The 17,172-nt window shown below is 48.0% G+C and overlaps 1 protein-coding gene across 3 annotated transcripts; it reads right to left on the bottom strand.

Moving 5' to 3' along the window:
• Positions 1-4,490: 4,490 nt before the first annotated feature.
• LOC144159435 (tRNA selenocysteine 1-associated protein 1-like) lies at positions 4,491-17,172 on the bottom strand. 3 transcript variants are annotated; one of them, XM_077690925.1, is made up of 10 exons: positions 16,916-17,085; positions 16,543-16,640; positions 16,361-16,460; positions 16,039-16,094; positions 15,456-15,559; positions 12,707-12,854; positions 11,234-11,501; positions 7,060-7,180; positions 6,169-6,230; positions 4,491-4,602 (listed from the first exon to the last, which is right to left on the bottom strand). In XM_077690925.1, exons 1-10 carry the CDS (start codon positions 16,943-16,945, stop codon positions 4,525-4,527), a joined length of 1,065 nt encoding a protein of 354 aa, XP_077547051.1. In that variant the 5' UTR covers positions 16,946-17,085; the 3' UTR covers positions 4,491-4,524. The 3 variants fall into 3 exon arrangements, with proteins under 3 accessions (XP_077547051.1, XP_077547052.1, XP_077547050.1); XM_077690926.1 differs by having other exon boundaries at positions 16,543-16,666; positions 16,916-17,055; XM_077690924.1 differs by lacking the exon at positions 16,543-16,640 and having other exon boundaries at positions 16,916-17,172.

Below are 17,172 nucleotides of genomic sequence, written 5' to 3'. Positions count from 1 at the left end.
AGGAGGGGGAGAAAAGGCGGGGCCCGCTCCGCTTGCGTCGTTTTATACTTTCGCTTTTTTTCTTCCTCCAGAAGGGGGCCCATACAGGCCAGTAGCCGCCGCCGCCTTTCGTCCGTCTGCTCTCCTCCGGGAGGAGGCGGATGAGGGGAAGAGCCGAGATAACGAGCGGGGAACGGCGCTGGCGGCCCGCTGGGCGTCACAACCCGAGCTGATCTTCAAGGTCGCGCCCCGGAACGCATGCACAGCGCGGCGGTGGTAGTGAACTGTAGCGGTGGCCCGCTGTACAGGCTTACTCGCGCTCGCATCTTTGCTCTATCCGATATCACAGGAGAGCGGCATGTTACGAATTGCGACGTGGATAGCCGGACGATATGCTGCACGAAAACGATGCAGAGGGGAAGATGAGCCCTCGGGTTTCTGTCCGCGGTCTAGGGGCTTCATTCCCGCCCCTCCATGGCAGCATAGCTAATACACTGCTACTTTTCTTATTATAGCATTACTATTAAAACGCGCTTTTTTTTTTTTTGCGATTGCCAGAGCAGTGGGTTCAAACAACGGACGTTACGGAGGCCGTTTATGGTTGCAGAAAACGGCTATAACTCTCGTTTTATTGAAACTAACTCTAAACCAACTATATGAGAATTATTTTAGAAATAACCCTAAGGAAGTGACGTGTGTGTCTTATTCCACCAATGTAGCAAATCACCGTACATAAGTAACATAACACCAATAAGTTTCGCTGGTCTTCCATCGCCACAGTAGCAGAGGGGCTCTATAATTTTTTCATAGCAGCTGTACGTTACCAAACTTATAGACGTTCAAAAGGAATACGTTAAGAACTACTTACTTTTCACTCGTAATTCCCACATGCACACAGAACTTTATATGCAGGGTTTCATATAGCATATGTTTCCGGAGAGCTGGCAATGGGTTGGTTGTGATCATGGCCGTAGCCAGAAGTTTTTTTCGGAAAAAAAAAGGGGGGGGTGGCGGGAGGTTATGGACTTTGGGAAGGGGGTAGTTTTGCTGAAGGCAACAGTACGTATTGCTTACAGGCTGCCTGGAAAAGATTTCGGGAGGGGTTGGAAGTTAACCCCCAAACCCCCTCTCTGGGTGCGGTCCTGGTTGTGATGTCCAACAGCCAGCGATCACTCTCAATTCACGCTACGAAAACTGCTTCAGGATCTCGCGAGCAAGTTCGCACTGCAAGCTCAGAGAACCCCAGTAGCAGCAGCTTCGCAGCAAGAAAAGTGCTCCTACCACGTCCGTCATGCCATTTCTAAGGCCCAGTGCTCAGGCAATGCCTGTATTGTTGCAGGTGATCCAGCATCCCTAAAAATACTCCCGCATTCGATAAACACCGTTAGAACAGTGACTGATCCATAGGTGCCGAATGCGCGGCGGGTACGGGGACCAAGCCCACTTTGGTGCTTGAGAGAGAGAGAGAGAGAGAGAGAGAGAGAGAGAGAGAGAGAGAGAGAGAGAGAAGCTCTTCATTAAAAAAGGAAATGCAGAGGTTTGCCAACATGCGTACGTCGACATGCTACTCTGCAGGAAGGGGAATGAGGGAAAGATAGATGAGTAGTAAAAAGAGTATAGAGGAGAGGAGAAAAAAAAAGATGGGGTCATATAGAGGGACATGTGGCGTAGCATAGACTGTTCACTTAAAGGTGGGCTATAAAGTATCAGCGACGCCAATATCGTCAAGATAGCCAAATAACGCATCCAGGACTTTCCGTTGAGATGACGCAGAATGCCATGGTCCAAGTAGCAGGCTCAGCGTAATTGGTCCAGGATGAAGACATGTCATCCTCTGCTTCTAGGATGAAGACATGTAATCCTCTGCTCTAACCGGCTCCTTGCGTCAGTGTAGGCGGAGCACTCTAGCAGGACATGCTCGACGATTTCGGGGGCGCCACAGTTGTCGCAATGTGGGCTTGGACTTTGGCCTATGCGATGTAGTAGGCATTAGTGAATGCCGCATTGAGTCGCAGTCTATGAAACAGTGTTTCCCGCCGGCGAGGTAGTCGTTCTGGCAGCCTCAGTGTTATCTGTGGGTCAATTGAGTACAGAAAGTCATGATGATGTTCCGGAAGGGGCCATAAGCGGTTTCTGTCTGCTAGAGCTAGTGCCTTGGTCATAGTTGAGGCATCATTTTTTGTAAAGAAAATCTTTTTTTCATTTCTAGGCCCCTGCGTGCAGACTCATCTGCTCTCTGATTTCCTACGACACCACAGTGTCCAGGGAGCCACTGAAGGGCTACGCGATGGCCAGCAGCGTAAGCAAGATGGTGCAGGTATTTTACTTGCACTGGATGTGGTCAGCAATTTAAAAAATAAAATAAAGGCAAAATAAAGCTAAAATGGTGCTTTTGATACTTTTAAAAATTGTCTAAAAAGCACCACTTTAGCTTTATTCTGCCAGCAAAAACGAGGGTAAAATATGTTTTAATGACATCTAATTTGAAATGACCAATGAGACTAGGAAACACATGTGCCACAACCAGAGTTTCACCTTTCCATTATAGCCGGAATGTTCTAAATAAATTTACGTTGTTTTCACAGAAACCACATCTTTAAAGGGTTATTGTACGGATTTTATTGGCGCAAGGCCAGCTAGGGCAAAGAGCACCAAACAGATATGATTAACACAAAAAGTAGGTACTACAACCTGTAAGCCAGACAAATAGTAGTAAAATTGAATAAAGGCAATGGTGATGGCTGGTGATTAGGGCCAGTTTTTGATTATGCATGATAAGAAAGGAGGTTTAAAAATTTTACTTCCGATAAATACTCAAAAACACGTTTTATGGAAACCATGACGTCGTCACACAAACAAAATGATGGGTGGAGTGGGATGTGTCGTCTGTAGAGTTGGGAAAAGTGTGTGTCATGTTGTGTCGAGTGCCTTGCATTGAATGAGTACCTATGTGAACTATGGATAGGGCCTCTCCACATTTGACACACAGCGGTCTTGAAGATCCCGTCAGCAGATATGAGCGAGTTGCATGGGTGTGCCCTATCTGCAGCCTGGCCAAGGCGACTTCTGTGTATCTGTTGCGTGTCTATGGTGTATGGTCCCAAGTGTGGTTTTATTGCATGTAATTTATTGTCTGGTCACTCCAGTGTGTCTGCCTTGTTTTGCGAAGTTGTTGTCTGATGTGTGGCTTCATGTTGGTGTAGGGTAATGTTATGTCTACTCAATTCAAGAGTGTAGCAGCAGCGGTCATTTGATGTGCGGTTTCATTCCCTATCTCACAGTGGCCAGGAACCCAGCACATTGTTCTCGAAACTTGCTGCATATGTCTACATAAGAGCTTTAAAAACAAGATTGATTACATAATTTGTAGAACGTTTCCTGGACAAAAGTGCACGCACAACGCTAAGGAAGTCCGTGTACACAATGGACTTTGATGACAATGTGACGTACAACCACAAGGATGCCGTATGCTTCTGCCATGAAGATACTGTAATGCACATTCATCTTTCTAGACATAAAAATTCTCTCTATGCGCAGCACAAGAGACAGCGGTAGCAGACTTTGACGAGTCACTGTAAAATTCTGCACATCAATACTTGTCCTGTAGAGACAAAAAATGCTGTAGAATCACAATTCCTGGTGCCTTGCTTTTATCCAGTTGTGTAAAAGATAGGTCGCACCACACGGGGCGGAGATGCCCTGGTGGTATGAACTCGTTTGGGCGTCTTGTGTACGTCTAAAAGGGAAACCTTGAGCTCGGAAGCTTCCTCTTTCACCCTAAGCGAGAAAGGCAGAGAAATGGATGGACGATTTAAAAACAGTTGTTGTGCGGATGTGTTGCTAAGGGTAGAATTTAAAGGATGATCAGTCACAGCCACGATTTGAGGCATACAGCAAGTCCTCTGGTGATACAGGGACCACTTATTGCACTCGGCGTAGAGGCTCTCAACACGGTTAGTGCGGAAAGCGCCACACGCAAGGGCAAAGCCCCAGATCCAGGCTGGTAAAAATACGTAACAGGAGTTGCTTGTTCGTTCCATCATAGGACTGGTGCGACAGGGTTTTAAGAATGTTAATTGCTTTAAGGCATTTGTGTTTGAGTTGTTTAATGTGAGGGATGAATGTGTTTTTCATCAAACACTACATCTAAAAACGTGCGTTCCTTTTTGACAGGAATTTGCATTAGCACTCTTAGCTTTATACAACCTACGCTTGGTACCAGGGGGCTCAAAATCAGGTGCGTTAAGATCCTCAGTGTACTAACGCATCAAACCTCACAGTAACTGTTCGGGCAAGAGTCCTTGAACTGATATTATCTCACGAGTACCAACGCACTGTGTCTACTGGCATGTTTGCACACATGCTGTGCCCACAATGGCACCTGCGCCTTTGCAGGAGCAATTAGCCCAGCAGTTGGTATTTGTCTAAACAATTGAGACAGGCCACCAAGAGGGCAACAGAGCCCTAGGTACTATGTACCCGTTCTTGCAAAGAGAGTAACAAGCAGAAAGAAAACAGGTACAACAAGTTTATTTCCCCCTCGCGTCACTTGACAGAGACCAGAGGCGGGTCCAGTCCCTCGGTTGGGAGCCAGCGACTGTTGTCGAATGCCGAGTACAGGTCCTGCATTCCAAGAACACACAGAGATTCACACCACAGGATTTTACACTGCAGCTCCTCAATGAACACGCATCACTCTAGACCTCCCCGGCCCAGCAATCAATTTCAAGCACAATCAAGTGACAGGGAAACGTGTCTGAGCTTCAGTGTGCCCAACCTCTGTCACAGGGGAACCTCTCCCTGTCGAGGAAGAATAATTGAGAGAGGACAGATGCACGGTGCAATGCACAAAGCAGTCAACAAGAAAAAAAATGTAAGAAAGTTAAAGGGACCCTGCAACACTTACCATCAACTACTCTGAATGTATTTCGGGGTAAAGTCCATTGTCCCAGCAATCTCCTCATTCAAGAATTATCAAGAGCCGTTCACCATCACCTAAACTACGTGCAATGAGAAATCGCGCATAATTGTTCCGTCTCAACTCGACCGCGGACAATGCGACGAAAGCTGCGTGCTCTCTCCCAGAGAAGGGGGCGGCTCACGGTTCTCTTTAGCAGCCTTCAATACATCACAGGTTGGGGAGTTTTCTTCTGTTCTCCACAACTTGGAGGGGTCTATTTCCGGTCTGATGCCACAGAAAAGCAGGCATGGCTGCCTGCTCGCAAGCAAGCGCTCAGGCTGGTAGGGCATTTTTGAAGCAGTAGGCATTTGTTGAGTGCTATCGTTGAAAGGGAGTATTGAGTCCATCACTCAAACTCCGCACGCACTCAAAACACAAAAAAAACACCAAAACTATGCGTACAGGTGCAGGCATAGAAGTGGTTGGCACACAGCGCCGTTGACGGCGGATCATTACAGGAAATCCGAGAAATTAGCAGCGAAGGTGATCCGCGACACCCAATAGGACAGCCACGGCCCAAATGCAGTCGTTTAGGCCACGCCAGGGGTGCATAATGCGGAGAATTGAAAGGAGCGCGATTGGTTTTTCCACGTCTTTCACAGCAATTTGCGTGCTTACCGTTTCACGTGCGCGTGTAATATTTGGCTCAGGTATTTCTGGCAGTGTAATCTAAACGTCATGAAGGTTTACTTGCACTGCACAAAGAGTGTTGCACGGTCCCTTAAAGAAAAGCACTACAGAAGGGCAATGGCTCTGGTGACTTTCTATGCCATCCATTTGTGTGTATGCCTGAAAAAGACATTTCCAGCCAAAAACAAAGACACTGCACAGCAACATCCATGAAAACCGTGCCCTGGTGATCCATTGGGAGCAACACATTGTCGTACCAACTAGTTTGGTCATCAGACAGGCAACTTGTATGAAAGTTTCCCATGTTGCATGCCACCTCATTTGACAACTGTGTGCAAGTAGTTGGTCCGCAGAAGTGCCTGCTCCAGGTCAGGGTCGCTTGAAACAACACTGGCTGCTAACAGACAATGGCATGTTACTCTCGGAGTAGACCAGAACTTCACTGGTAAACACGGTTGAGCCCGACATTGTACGAAGTCTGAGCCCAACTACTCCAGTTGTTCGGACCAAAACTTGCGGCTACGTAACTCCATGGCTCCTGTCAGGCAAGGCCCCGTGCAGTGCATATCAGATAACCCAGCCCTGGCAATGCAACTCACCTCGGAGCGGGCAAGGAGCAGCTTGTTGCTGGCCTCCACGTCAGGCATGCCCATGTCATGGTCTGCAAGGAAACGATGCATCAAGTGCCAGCCCGCCCGCCTACTCATGCTCAACCAAAACATAACGTGCAATGTGAAACGAAGAAGAATAAAGTGTGCACATGTATGAAAATGCTGTGCCACACTCCACGGTCAGGCTTCATACCTTATTTACTGTTTGTAATTCGTGATGAAGCAACCAGTTAACGATAATGTGAGGCACACTAACCGTTAAATGTCTAATAAGCTAATATGCAGCAAGGCTGGTTGCAGCCTATAAAAGCCAATGACATAACGTTAAACAAACTAAAAACAAGGGCATTCTTTCCTTCTCTACACTAGCTCTTCAGCAGTACACCGAACGCAAGCAAAAACTGCATGTTTACGTGGGACACTGGTCACCTTTGATGACTCCTCACATTTTGCGGCATCCGCTATAAAGTCACCCTTTTGATGAAACGAACCAGGCTAGTATTTGATTAAACTGAACACAGAACTTGCACGAAACTTGTGCGGAAATCCCAAAACTATAAGCACTTCGTGTATATGACCTTCGCTGCTAGTTATTCAGTGGTTGCAAGAAATCTTGGGCACACCATTAATCAATAGAATGAAAGCTACCAGGCAAGCTGCCACCATATGCACAGTTCCCAATTGCCAACTCCAATATTGAAGCCCCCCTCTGTCAGCACCTTTGGTGTGAAACAAACCACCCTGTGTAAACATTGCGCATTAAGTCTACGCTGCGGCTGACCAACAGGTTGAGCGCGATTGCTGGGCTACAGAAACTTCAGTAAAATCCGGCAGTGGCTGCACCCGTAGGCACACGACCCCGGGAAGAGGCTCGCTCACCTTCGACCTCGTTGTCCGACTCTGCACTGGCAGCCGGAGGAGGCTGGGAGGGCGGCGGGTTGGAGAACTGGGGCGCCACCGCCGTGGCCGCCGAGTTTGCCGGATCCTCGTAGGGCACGGACTGCGCACGGACACAGCGGCTCGGCCAGGGCGCAGACAAGCGCCTACTACAGCGGGTGCGATGCCCCACTTCCCAACGAGCAAACACAGCAAGGTGGCTGCAGCGGGCCTACACCTACCCACATTGAGGCCAACCGCCGCAAATGGGTGCTTCCCTATTTCAACACCAGCTGAGTACCCCAAAATTGTTGCCCCATTTTCTCGTCTTTCTTTCAAATCTGGTTTTCAGTGATCTTCAGTTGAGCACGAGAAGCAAATCAGTCGACCCAAGAACAAGAGTCACACTCACTCCGCATCTACACAGCTTGGCACAGCCTACATAAACATGTCTGAACGTCTGAAGGAAGAATAGAATTTGATGTTTTGCAAAAAAGACACGGAGAAAAGAAAAGCTTAGAACAGGCCCTAAAGTGCCATCAGCTGACACCGGAAACGCTATTTTAGGAGGTCTCCCTTTTTGTTGTACTTTGCCCGCACTCGCCACCTCCTCCACCGCTGGAGATTCACTGCTGCCTACTTCATCTGCACCTGTTGACTATTGAATGCCGGCACTAACATTGCTAAGACGTCATTGCCAGTAACCATCTGAGAGGGTGAACAAAATCTGACTCCTGCCACACTTCGCCCATTGTGCCAACGGCTAGCAAGGCCTCTCTAACTCTCGATGCAAAAAAAAAAAAAAAAAAAAAAAGTGTTGCAACTGTAAATTGGCAGCTCCAAGCTAATGCAATTCCCTGCTGCACTTGTGTCACTCAAAGTGATCTCTACAATGTCCCTTTGTTCAGCATTTCTAATCCAGCCAAATTTTGTCAGCATGCAAAAAACATGCACTGATTTCCAAAATGGCAGCTTCAAAACTGTGGAACAAACACGCCTATGCAAGCAAGCCCTCAAAATGGCCTCGTTCTGGCTTCTAAAATTATGCCCACAGCATGCGCTACTTTACTACCCCAAACCAAGGCCTGGATGCCTTACACTCTGGTGCGTCAAGAGGAAAGGAAAAACATGCAAAGCAACCAACGTGATTGTAATTAGGACAAAATGGTTTCAACGTACGTAATAATAATAATAATATAACTGAAAAAGAAAAAGAAAAAAAACTTAAGTTGCAAGCCATCTCTGACAACGATCTGTCATAGTTATATAACAGAAAAGATAAATCCCTGGTCAAACTTCTTCACTTTTTGTTTCTCCAACACCCTGCTATACCAACCACATTTCTTTTGGGGGGAGGGAGTTTACATGTAACATTTCATTTTATGAGTTCTCTCTATAATCTAAGCTCCAGGCATTAAGCCAAAGACATTTGTAGAATGCACAACCTCCAGAAAATATAGGGTCAACAAATGACAAAAATGACTGGATAACATTTAAACATCATTTGAAAAAGGTGATGCTTCTGTTGTACACAACATACCAACACAAGAGCTCTGCCCTGCTCCTCACAAATGTCCCAATAAAATGCGGCTGCACGCACATAACCGACACCCACTCCTACCGTCACTGTTCATATGGTCAACCAAACCTTCAGCCAAGGTGAACAGCAAGCTTGTGGACTAAGGGAGAGACAGGGCGTCGCACGGGGTGTAGGGAGGGTACCTAATTCTGTCCCTTAAAGGAGCCATGAAGAGAAAATGCAAGTTGGTTTTATTCGAAAGATTTCGTGTTTTATAGTGCCCCCAGCGCTTGTCCGGATACAAATGGTGCTTTATTCACTGAGAAATTAAACAATTTAGGTTAAAATTTTGATTTTCCTGCTCAATCGTGCGTTTTCGTGGTCCCAAGTGACATCACGGGAACCGACCGCTCTGCAGCCTAGAGTACCTTCATTCACGCATCCGCCGTACAGGGTAGAGACACGTAACGCTGGCGCCGCCATGTTCGGTTGCTCGCTCGCTCGCCGCCGAAGCAAGTCATTGTGTCGAAACCGCGCTAAAATTATCGCCGCAACGCGGTTTACTGAAGAAGTTTGAATCATATTGTCTGTTTCGCGTTGCTAGGTCTCGTGGTGATGGTGGTGGTGAAAAACGTTCTTTACTGAGCTCAAGGGGTAGGGAAAGGGGTGTGGTCAGCCTCCTTCGTCCAGGAGGCCGCGGGCCTGCGCTGCATCCGTGGCTCGTTGCACCAGCGCGAGTTGACGCTCCGGCGCCGAGCTGGTCAGCGCAGACTCCCACTGCTCAGGGGATGGGGATGGGATGGGGTGAGGGTGGTGGGGACAGGAGTATACTAGGTGGTAAGTTGAGAGTGGAATGTCACACTGTGGGCAATTGTAGGGGAACAGAGATGGGGAGATGTGGGACAGGATGGTGTGGTTGTAGTATGTCTCGGTTTGCAGTCGCCGGTAGATATACGCTTGATGGTTGGAAAGAGTGTGATGAGGAGGTGGGTATATCCTTCTTGTGTTTGTGTAATGAGAGAGAATGGAGCTGTATGTGAGGTCGAGTGGGGTCCTGTGGGATAGGTGGGGCTTGTCCGGTTCTTCCTGGCCTTGCTGTTGGGAGTGCCCGGTTGAGGAGGTCGCGGGCTACGGCGTGGGCCGCCTCATTCCCTGCAAGGCCGGTGTGGCCTGGTGTCCAGATGATGGAGATGTCGATGTCTTCGGGGAGGTGTTGTAGGATCTGGATGGCTTGAGGGGGTGCGAGGCCGGCTTGGTATAGGCGGCAGGCTTGTTGGGAATCCGATACGATGTTCAAGTAGGGTTTTCGTTGGTGGGTAGTGGTGGCGTGAGCGATGGCTAGCGCTTCGGCCGTTGCTACAGGTAGGTTCCGATAGGAGGCTGCAGTTGCTATTTTACCAGTTGAGTCGAGGACTACCAGGGTTGTGTGCTTGTGGTCTGTAGATCGAGCAATGTCTGTGTACCGTGTGTGAGGGTCTGAGCTGTGTCGTTTTTCAAGGAGCCTCACCCTGGCCTCTCGGCGTCCCCGGTTGTAGATAGGATGCATGTGTTTTGGAACAGGATGGACCTTGAGGCGTTGACGGATGGTGAGAGGAATACGTTGCGGTGCTTGCTGTGAAGAAGGGGTAGTGCGTCCGATGTCCTGGAGAACTTTTCTTCCTGCTGGTGTCAATATGAGTCTCTGGAGGTGTGATGCGCGCTGCGCTTCCAACAGTTCACTTAAGGTATTATGCAGACCGAGTTTGAGGAGACGATCGTTAGATGTGTAGGTTGGGAGGCCGAGGGCTGCTTTGTAGGCTTTTCTGATGGTGGAAACGAAAAGAATAACGCGTTGAGCCCGTTGGCCCAATTGCGGCGGCACGGGACCGTTCAAAGGTTGTCTCCACCCTGTAGCGATGTTGGTTTGTTCCCGCGTTTCTTTACGTTCCGTAACCTAGATGGCGCCACCATACCGTGGCAAGCGTTTGGTTTGTTTTTGCCCGCATTTAAACCTGGCTTGTTTTTGTTCTGGGAGAAAATATTCGTTCCCTGAAACAGTGCTCGCTCGACAAATGGGGTCACGTAAGACACCGTTGCTTGCGTCAATCGGCCAGTGTCGTCTGAGACAACCCCAAGCCCCGTAGTGCTGTGCAGCGAAACCAGGCATGCTGTGCGCAGTACGAACAGCAGAACGCATCAGTACTTCTATGTTTACATGTGCTTTCGTAACTTCCACTGTTTGCCCCATCATTCTTATTGCTTTGTAAAGAATGTGTCCTAAATTTAAGCGCAAATCGCTTGTTAGTCTAGTTTGTAAGTTCTACTTTGCGTCTGCTTCTGCCAGCCTCCGCCAATCGCAGAGCTTAGCCCATGTGACGACATAGGTTCTGTTGCGGGAAATGAGCTGGTGGGTCGCATGACCATTCCCGTTTTTCCTAATTATGTAGCTTATTTGAGCGAAGTTTACATTAAAAGTGGTGTCAGTATGATTCTAACGAGACAATCTTTTGAATGAACCAAACTTGTGTTTTCTCTTCATGGCTCCTTTAAGTGTAAGAGGGTTTTAGTAAGGTACACTCTTGCCTACCAAGCATTCAGTCCGCACCCCAGCCCGACACAAACAGGGAAAAAAAAAATAATAATAATAAAATAAATAAATAAAATAACCCTAAAGCTCACCGCTGCGGCAGATGGGTCGGTGGCGGCGGGCTGCGGGTACTCTGGCTGCTGGCCATAGTACCCTTGGTACCCCTGGTACCCCGGGTAGCCCGCATAGTACTGCTGGTAGCCCTGCCAGGGGTTGTAGTAGTTCTGGTAATTGTAGCCGTAGCTGCCGTAGTACTGCTGGTAGCTCTGCTGCCCGGGCGGGGTGGCCATGCTGCTGATGCTGCCGCTGCTGCTGCTGCTGTTCACAGTGGTGCTCGCAGTGGTGCCCGGAACGCTGTTCCTGTTGGCACACCATCGGAGAAAGGGGCAAGAAGGGAGGGAACCAAGCAGGCCTTGAACATTACTGCAACTTTAAAACCTCGCCCTTGCGTACAACCTGTTGCTGAACTCTAACCCATAAGAGACGAAATGTTGCCAATACTGACAAACTTTCGCATTTCCCGCTACACACCCCCAGCAGTGATGTCATTGCAAAGGAAGCAAAAACACACCAGGCAGTGGGGCTCTTTGATTATCAGTCTCATGGACTGTCCAAGGCGCATCCACTGTTTTCCTTTTTTACATGCATCTCTACGGCAACAAGTATTCTCGGACTTCGAACCAACCATCCACAGTGAGACCAAGACTGGTAATTGAAAGCCCCAATGTGTGAACATTTTGCAAGCATCCAAAGGGCATAGCGAAGCAGAACCAGAGGCATGACAAGAAAACTGCACAACCATGTTTGTTGTGGTGGTAGCTTTTTGAGCGTGGCAACCAATCACACAAACTAGTCCCAGTGATGCTACAGGGGTGGCGCATCAAAGTGACTAGTGAGTCACTACTCTTTCATCTTGTGCAGGTTGAACGTGCGGAAATTACGTCAAAACTCGCATGATCGTTACTGACATGGCAAATGTTTCGTACGACCCAAATGTCCACTTTGTCTTCATTGTACATTCAACAATGCCATAACGTGTGTGCTAAAAGCAAGTACACATCATTGCCTTTGCAAGGCCACAAGTATGGTTTTTGCTTTTCAACTAATGCGAATGTAAATTTTTCATTGATGCCTCATGATTTCTTCTTAAAAAAAAAAAAAAAAAAAACTCATATGCAAGGCCAGGACATCAAAGAAGTCCGTTTTGAAGTCTGTAACTGTCTTTTCTTCTGTCCCCATCTAGTGCGCTTTTTCCCATCCCCAACTAGCCCAAATTTCTGCATTGAATGCCACATTGTGTGTAGTTTTTACTATGTGTTGGCATCCAAAATGAATTGCACTGACCATTCTATGGCCCAGTGCAATATTTATCACCAGGAGTTACTCTGACAAGTAACTTTAGACCCTCCCCTTTCCTTTTCATAATCAAAACCAAGTACACTTTACTATCGGGGTAACGGAACTGGCTGAATATGGTAGGTAATGGTAGTGGTGGGAAGAACCCAATGCCGCCCGACCCCTGCAAAGGGCGCGAGTAAAGTGAGCGGGCGGGGGTGGGTGGCTACCTTTTGGGGGTGGCACTGCTAACGCGAAGGGCTTTGCCGCCCAGCCCCTCGAAGCCATTCATGATGTTTAGCGCCTGCTGGTGCTCCTCTTGGTCGCCGAAGCGCACAAAGCCATAGCCGCGACTCTTCCCGCCTTCGTCCAGAACCACTGAAACAGCACACACCGCCACGAGGGGCAGCACGCACCCGGCACAGCCGCTTTGACACCCACTCGCCTTGGGGGCCCCCCGGGGACCCGCCACAGCCGAGGACTCACATCGGCCGCACAGGGGGCCGCAAAACGCACACAGCGCCCACCCTGTACAGCTAGCCAAGCGATAAGTTTTTCCCGTCATTCCGTATTGCGGCTATGTCCAAATTGTGATTCACAGCTAAGTTGCCAAGGAAGACCTGAGGGATTCTTCACTTCACTCCAATCAACAGGTCGGAGGTGATTTCATACACAGCAACCTTCGCAACATGGGCACTCGCTGCATACAAGTTGCACAACGTTGCCCCAGGGTGAATGGCTTTCTTGGATACCCTAACAGTTTCCTACCTTCCTCCTCAGACCTAACCAGAAACCGAATCCACCTGGGTCAGAGAAAAATTTGGACGCCACCACTGCGACTACTTACACGAACAACGCCACTGCTTGCTAATTTCTACTTCTGGTCAAGTTCCGGTTGACATGGGACGTGAAGGACATGCAAGGAAACTAAACTGATGCGCTCATCACATGGTCTTTCGATGTAAGAAGCCATACGTCCCACCCTGCCAGGTTCAACAAAGCATTCCACGTTCATCCCAAAGAGGCAGGGCCCGATGACGAACAGATGCTTTTCAGGACATTTCTCACCACAGATTTGGATTAGAGCGGCCCGCCCCCTGTGAGGCCCTGCGAGCCCTCTGCTGTAGGGCCCCACGAGAGAAACAAAATGCACACAGCACGCGAGGCTTTGCAGCCCGAGAAATTGCCACAGAAAGAAAACCGAAATGTCGGGGGGCATACATGTCTTGCGTCTCCACAGTCAGACCGCCGTCATGACACCTGAAGCCGCCAATCAATCAGCGTCAGTAAGCACATGCACACAAGGCCCTTCGCTAAAGAAATGCACACAGCGTTGTCACCACGCCGAAGAAGAAAGCACAAATTCACACAGAACAGGTGCAGCTTTGTGCACAAAACAGGTGCTTACTATCAACAGCTGCCGATTCCGGTCTGCAGTGGGCCCCAAAAGGTTGCCTAAGGTGTTTCAGAACCACACATTCAGAAAATCCACTGCCCGCATTTGCAACACTCACATTAACATTAACTCATCACTTTTCGCTGAAAAAGAATGGCAACAACATTTCGTGAAACAACTGAGAGTTCATGCCGCTGAACCTCTCAAGCTGACAAAAAAGTCCTCAATGGGTACCGCCTCATTGAGAGAAGTTTTAGAAAAACCTGCACATGCAACCAAAATTACAATTTAGCTTTGTATTGACACAGAAAAGAAGGAACAGATAAAATCAAGGAACTGTAGCTAACAATAAAGCCAGCTAACAGCATGCAGTGACACTGCAACCAGCTCTGTAGGCAGCTCCAGGCCACAGAGGGTGTAACACTACAATACAGAGCGAGTGAATTCGTGCATTGACCGGGCAAGTCAGTTAGAAAGCCGAGTGCTGTGGCTCTCAAAATAAGGGCTCTTTCTGAAAACTAACACTGTGTTGAATAGAAAGAGGGTAGCTTCTGAGAAGTACGACATTTCAAAGCCCCCTTTCGACAGTGGTACAATTGGAAAAAATTACATTAGTCACAAACTGAAATTGCATGCAATTTCCAAGTTTTCTCCTGCCAGGACTGTGCGAGGGCAATTCCAACATTGCCCCTTTATTGTCACAATTTAAAAAGGATTTTGTTGGTAAACATGCAATTAATTGCACTGAATGCATGCAACTGTCGAGTTCTGAACAGTGGAAAATCAGCATCAGTCCAAACTCTTTTCTATGAGGTCTTTGGCTGCTGGTTCTGACACACAATCTTGCACACTGGCACACAGCTCAGCACTAATACCCTTGTCACATGGCAGATCGAATGACATTTAGAAAATGTCATTCGCTCTAAATGTCATTAATTCAGCGCTACACGAGAGTACCGAATGACATTCAGCGACTAACTCGAGGTTCAGGAGCAGCCAAATGAGTAGCTTCCACAGAAGTGGCACGTCACTAGAGAAGATAGCTCAGTAATCAACCAAAGAATATTGTTTCTAAAAACTGTTAGTAAACTTATATTTTTTCCCTTCGTGTTGTTTTTCAAATAAAAACAAGCGAGTATTAACAAAAATGAAACTCTCATCCCCAGCCCACGCACTACCCTAATACGGATTTTTTACTAACTTGTCTAAACCAGTGCTTTTCTTATTTTTACTTTTAAAAAATATTCCGTTATGTTTTTTTAAAAAAATATTAGAATGAAGACATTCTAGATGCACTTGAGATATAACATTGCGGTTTTGCGAGCTCGCTAACCGTCACCGCTATCATTATCAAATGACATTTGTTTAGCTGTGTAGACCCGCACGGCCAAACTGAATGTCATCAACAGCTAATGCCATTCGCTTTGAACAGGGGTATAAAACGGCACATCAGCAATGCACCTCGGGTCCCCTCCGTACTGTACAAGTTAAGCAGTGGGCATTCAACAGCTGCGGAAAAATTACAGCAGAGGCTGGCCTTCTTTTGCCTGGGCACTCAAGTGCCTGCCTCATCAGCATCTTACCCTTGGCTGCTTTCACTGACGGAAACCTCGAATGAAATGCAGTGTAGAGGCCGAGGTCATCAACCTCTGTAGTCAGGTTCCCCACAAAGGCAGAGTATTCAGCCCTGCAAGCAGAAGGAAATTCCCCAGAGCGGAATGTTAGTCTAAGAATCATGACCGTTTGAACGCTACAGACAAGCACTTGTTTGGTAGTAGTAGATGCTGTTTGAGTACACATTTATATTGCACACTGACAAACGAACAGAGAACCTCGCTCCGCTCAACTAGTTAGTTAAATAACTGATAACTACTGAATGCCAGCAACTTGATCCTCCTGTACTACCTTCACAGGTATATGTTTCTGGTAATGGCGTTTTCAAGTGCCGAACATGCTTGGTACCTCCGACATGGCCTCACGAAAGAGTCAGGCGTCCCCCCTGCATTGTACCGCTGTCCGCCACCAACTGTCGACCATTCAGAGTCCTTAGTCGTTTCAAAATACATGCTACACATGCCACGTCTTTCTCCTCACCTCATAAAGGGCATGGGGCACTGGTTGGTGGCAGGGCACCACAATGTGGACTCTGAAATATATAATACTCACTGCTGTTGCGCAATGTCCTTGCTGTGACAGGCGTGGTTAAGCTTGAATTTCTTGCTCTGTACGACAAGGGAGAGTAAACAGGGAGAAAGATTGCCGCAAGGAATTAGTCAACGTGCATCAACCAGTAGTCCAGACGCACTCTCGAGCACTGATTACCAAGTCCACTTCAAATGTCAATTTAGCACAAGGAGATGCCTGACCGAACATACGCCCGGTCCGGCTTCGATTAAGCTCTTTCAAGCTAGATTGCCACCCAACCTGGAGATGAACAAAATAAAAGGAACGACAGGTACGACATCCTTTTAGCTGCATTCGCACTCACAGGATTGGAGCCCGGTATCGGCTTGCCGTCACACTTATGCAGTACCCTCAGCGCTGCAGCCTCGTCAATGAAGTCCAGGAAGCCGTATCCCACGGGAAGCCTGCGAATGCAAGCCGCAGACAGACAGGACATCAGCTCGTCGACCGGGTGGGGCCCGGGAGGCGGAAAAAGAGGCCACTTACCCGGTCAACTTATTTGTGATGATTTTCGTGGACAAGCATGCTTCCCCCATCACGGCGAAGGCTTGCTTCAAGAATGCCTCATCCATGTAAGGCTCAATCTGGCGAGAACACACCAACGCGGCGACTACTGCGGGCTCCAGCCTCGACCACTAAGCCGCCAATTGACCTCGCTGTTAAAATTAGCAATTTCTAGGATGCGTTGTGCTTCGAGCATGCGTTACGTTTCCGTAAACGGCATCATTTAACGAATTATGAAACTCAACAAACGAATTTTGAGCTGACCTGCACTGTGCCGGTCAGAATTTTGCGCGCTAGGCCTACTTTCTGCGCTGCTTCATGGTTTGTTCTAGTAAAGATGAAAATTTTTACTTACGTCTCCAATCCAAAGCGTTCCTTTAGACATAACGCTCTTCTGCCGACCTTAATCCTGCGAACATTAATTATAGAAGGCTTCTGCTTTACTTCGTTTTCTTTCCGGCTCAGATCCTGCGCCGCGCGCACAACGCCACAACAATGCTTTGCTTGACTTGGCTTTTCCTGGCTTGGAAAGTTACTTGCCTTGATGATGACAACAAATGACGACGATGATGATCGAAGCCTCACGAAGCCATGCATGAAACAGAATGGGGT

Source organism: Haemaphysalis longicornis, unplaced genomic scaffold (genome assembly GCF_048455015.1).
Source record: "Haemaphysalis longicornis isolate Haplotype H1 unplaced genomic scaffold, Haemaphysalis longicornis Haplotype H1 scaffold_10, whole genome shotgun sequence".
Lineage (NCBI taxonomy): Eukaryota > Metazoa > Arthropoda > Arachnida > Ixodida > Ixodidae > Haemaphysalis > Haemaphysalis longicornis.
This window is presented reverse-complemented; position numbering and strand designations above follow the sequence as displayed.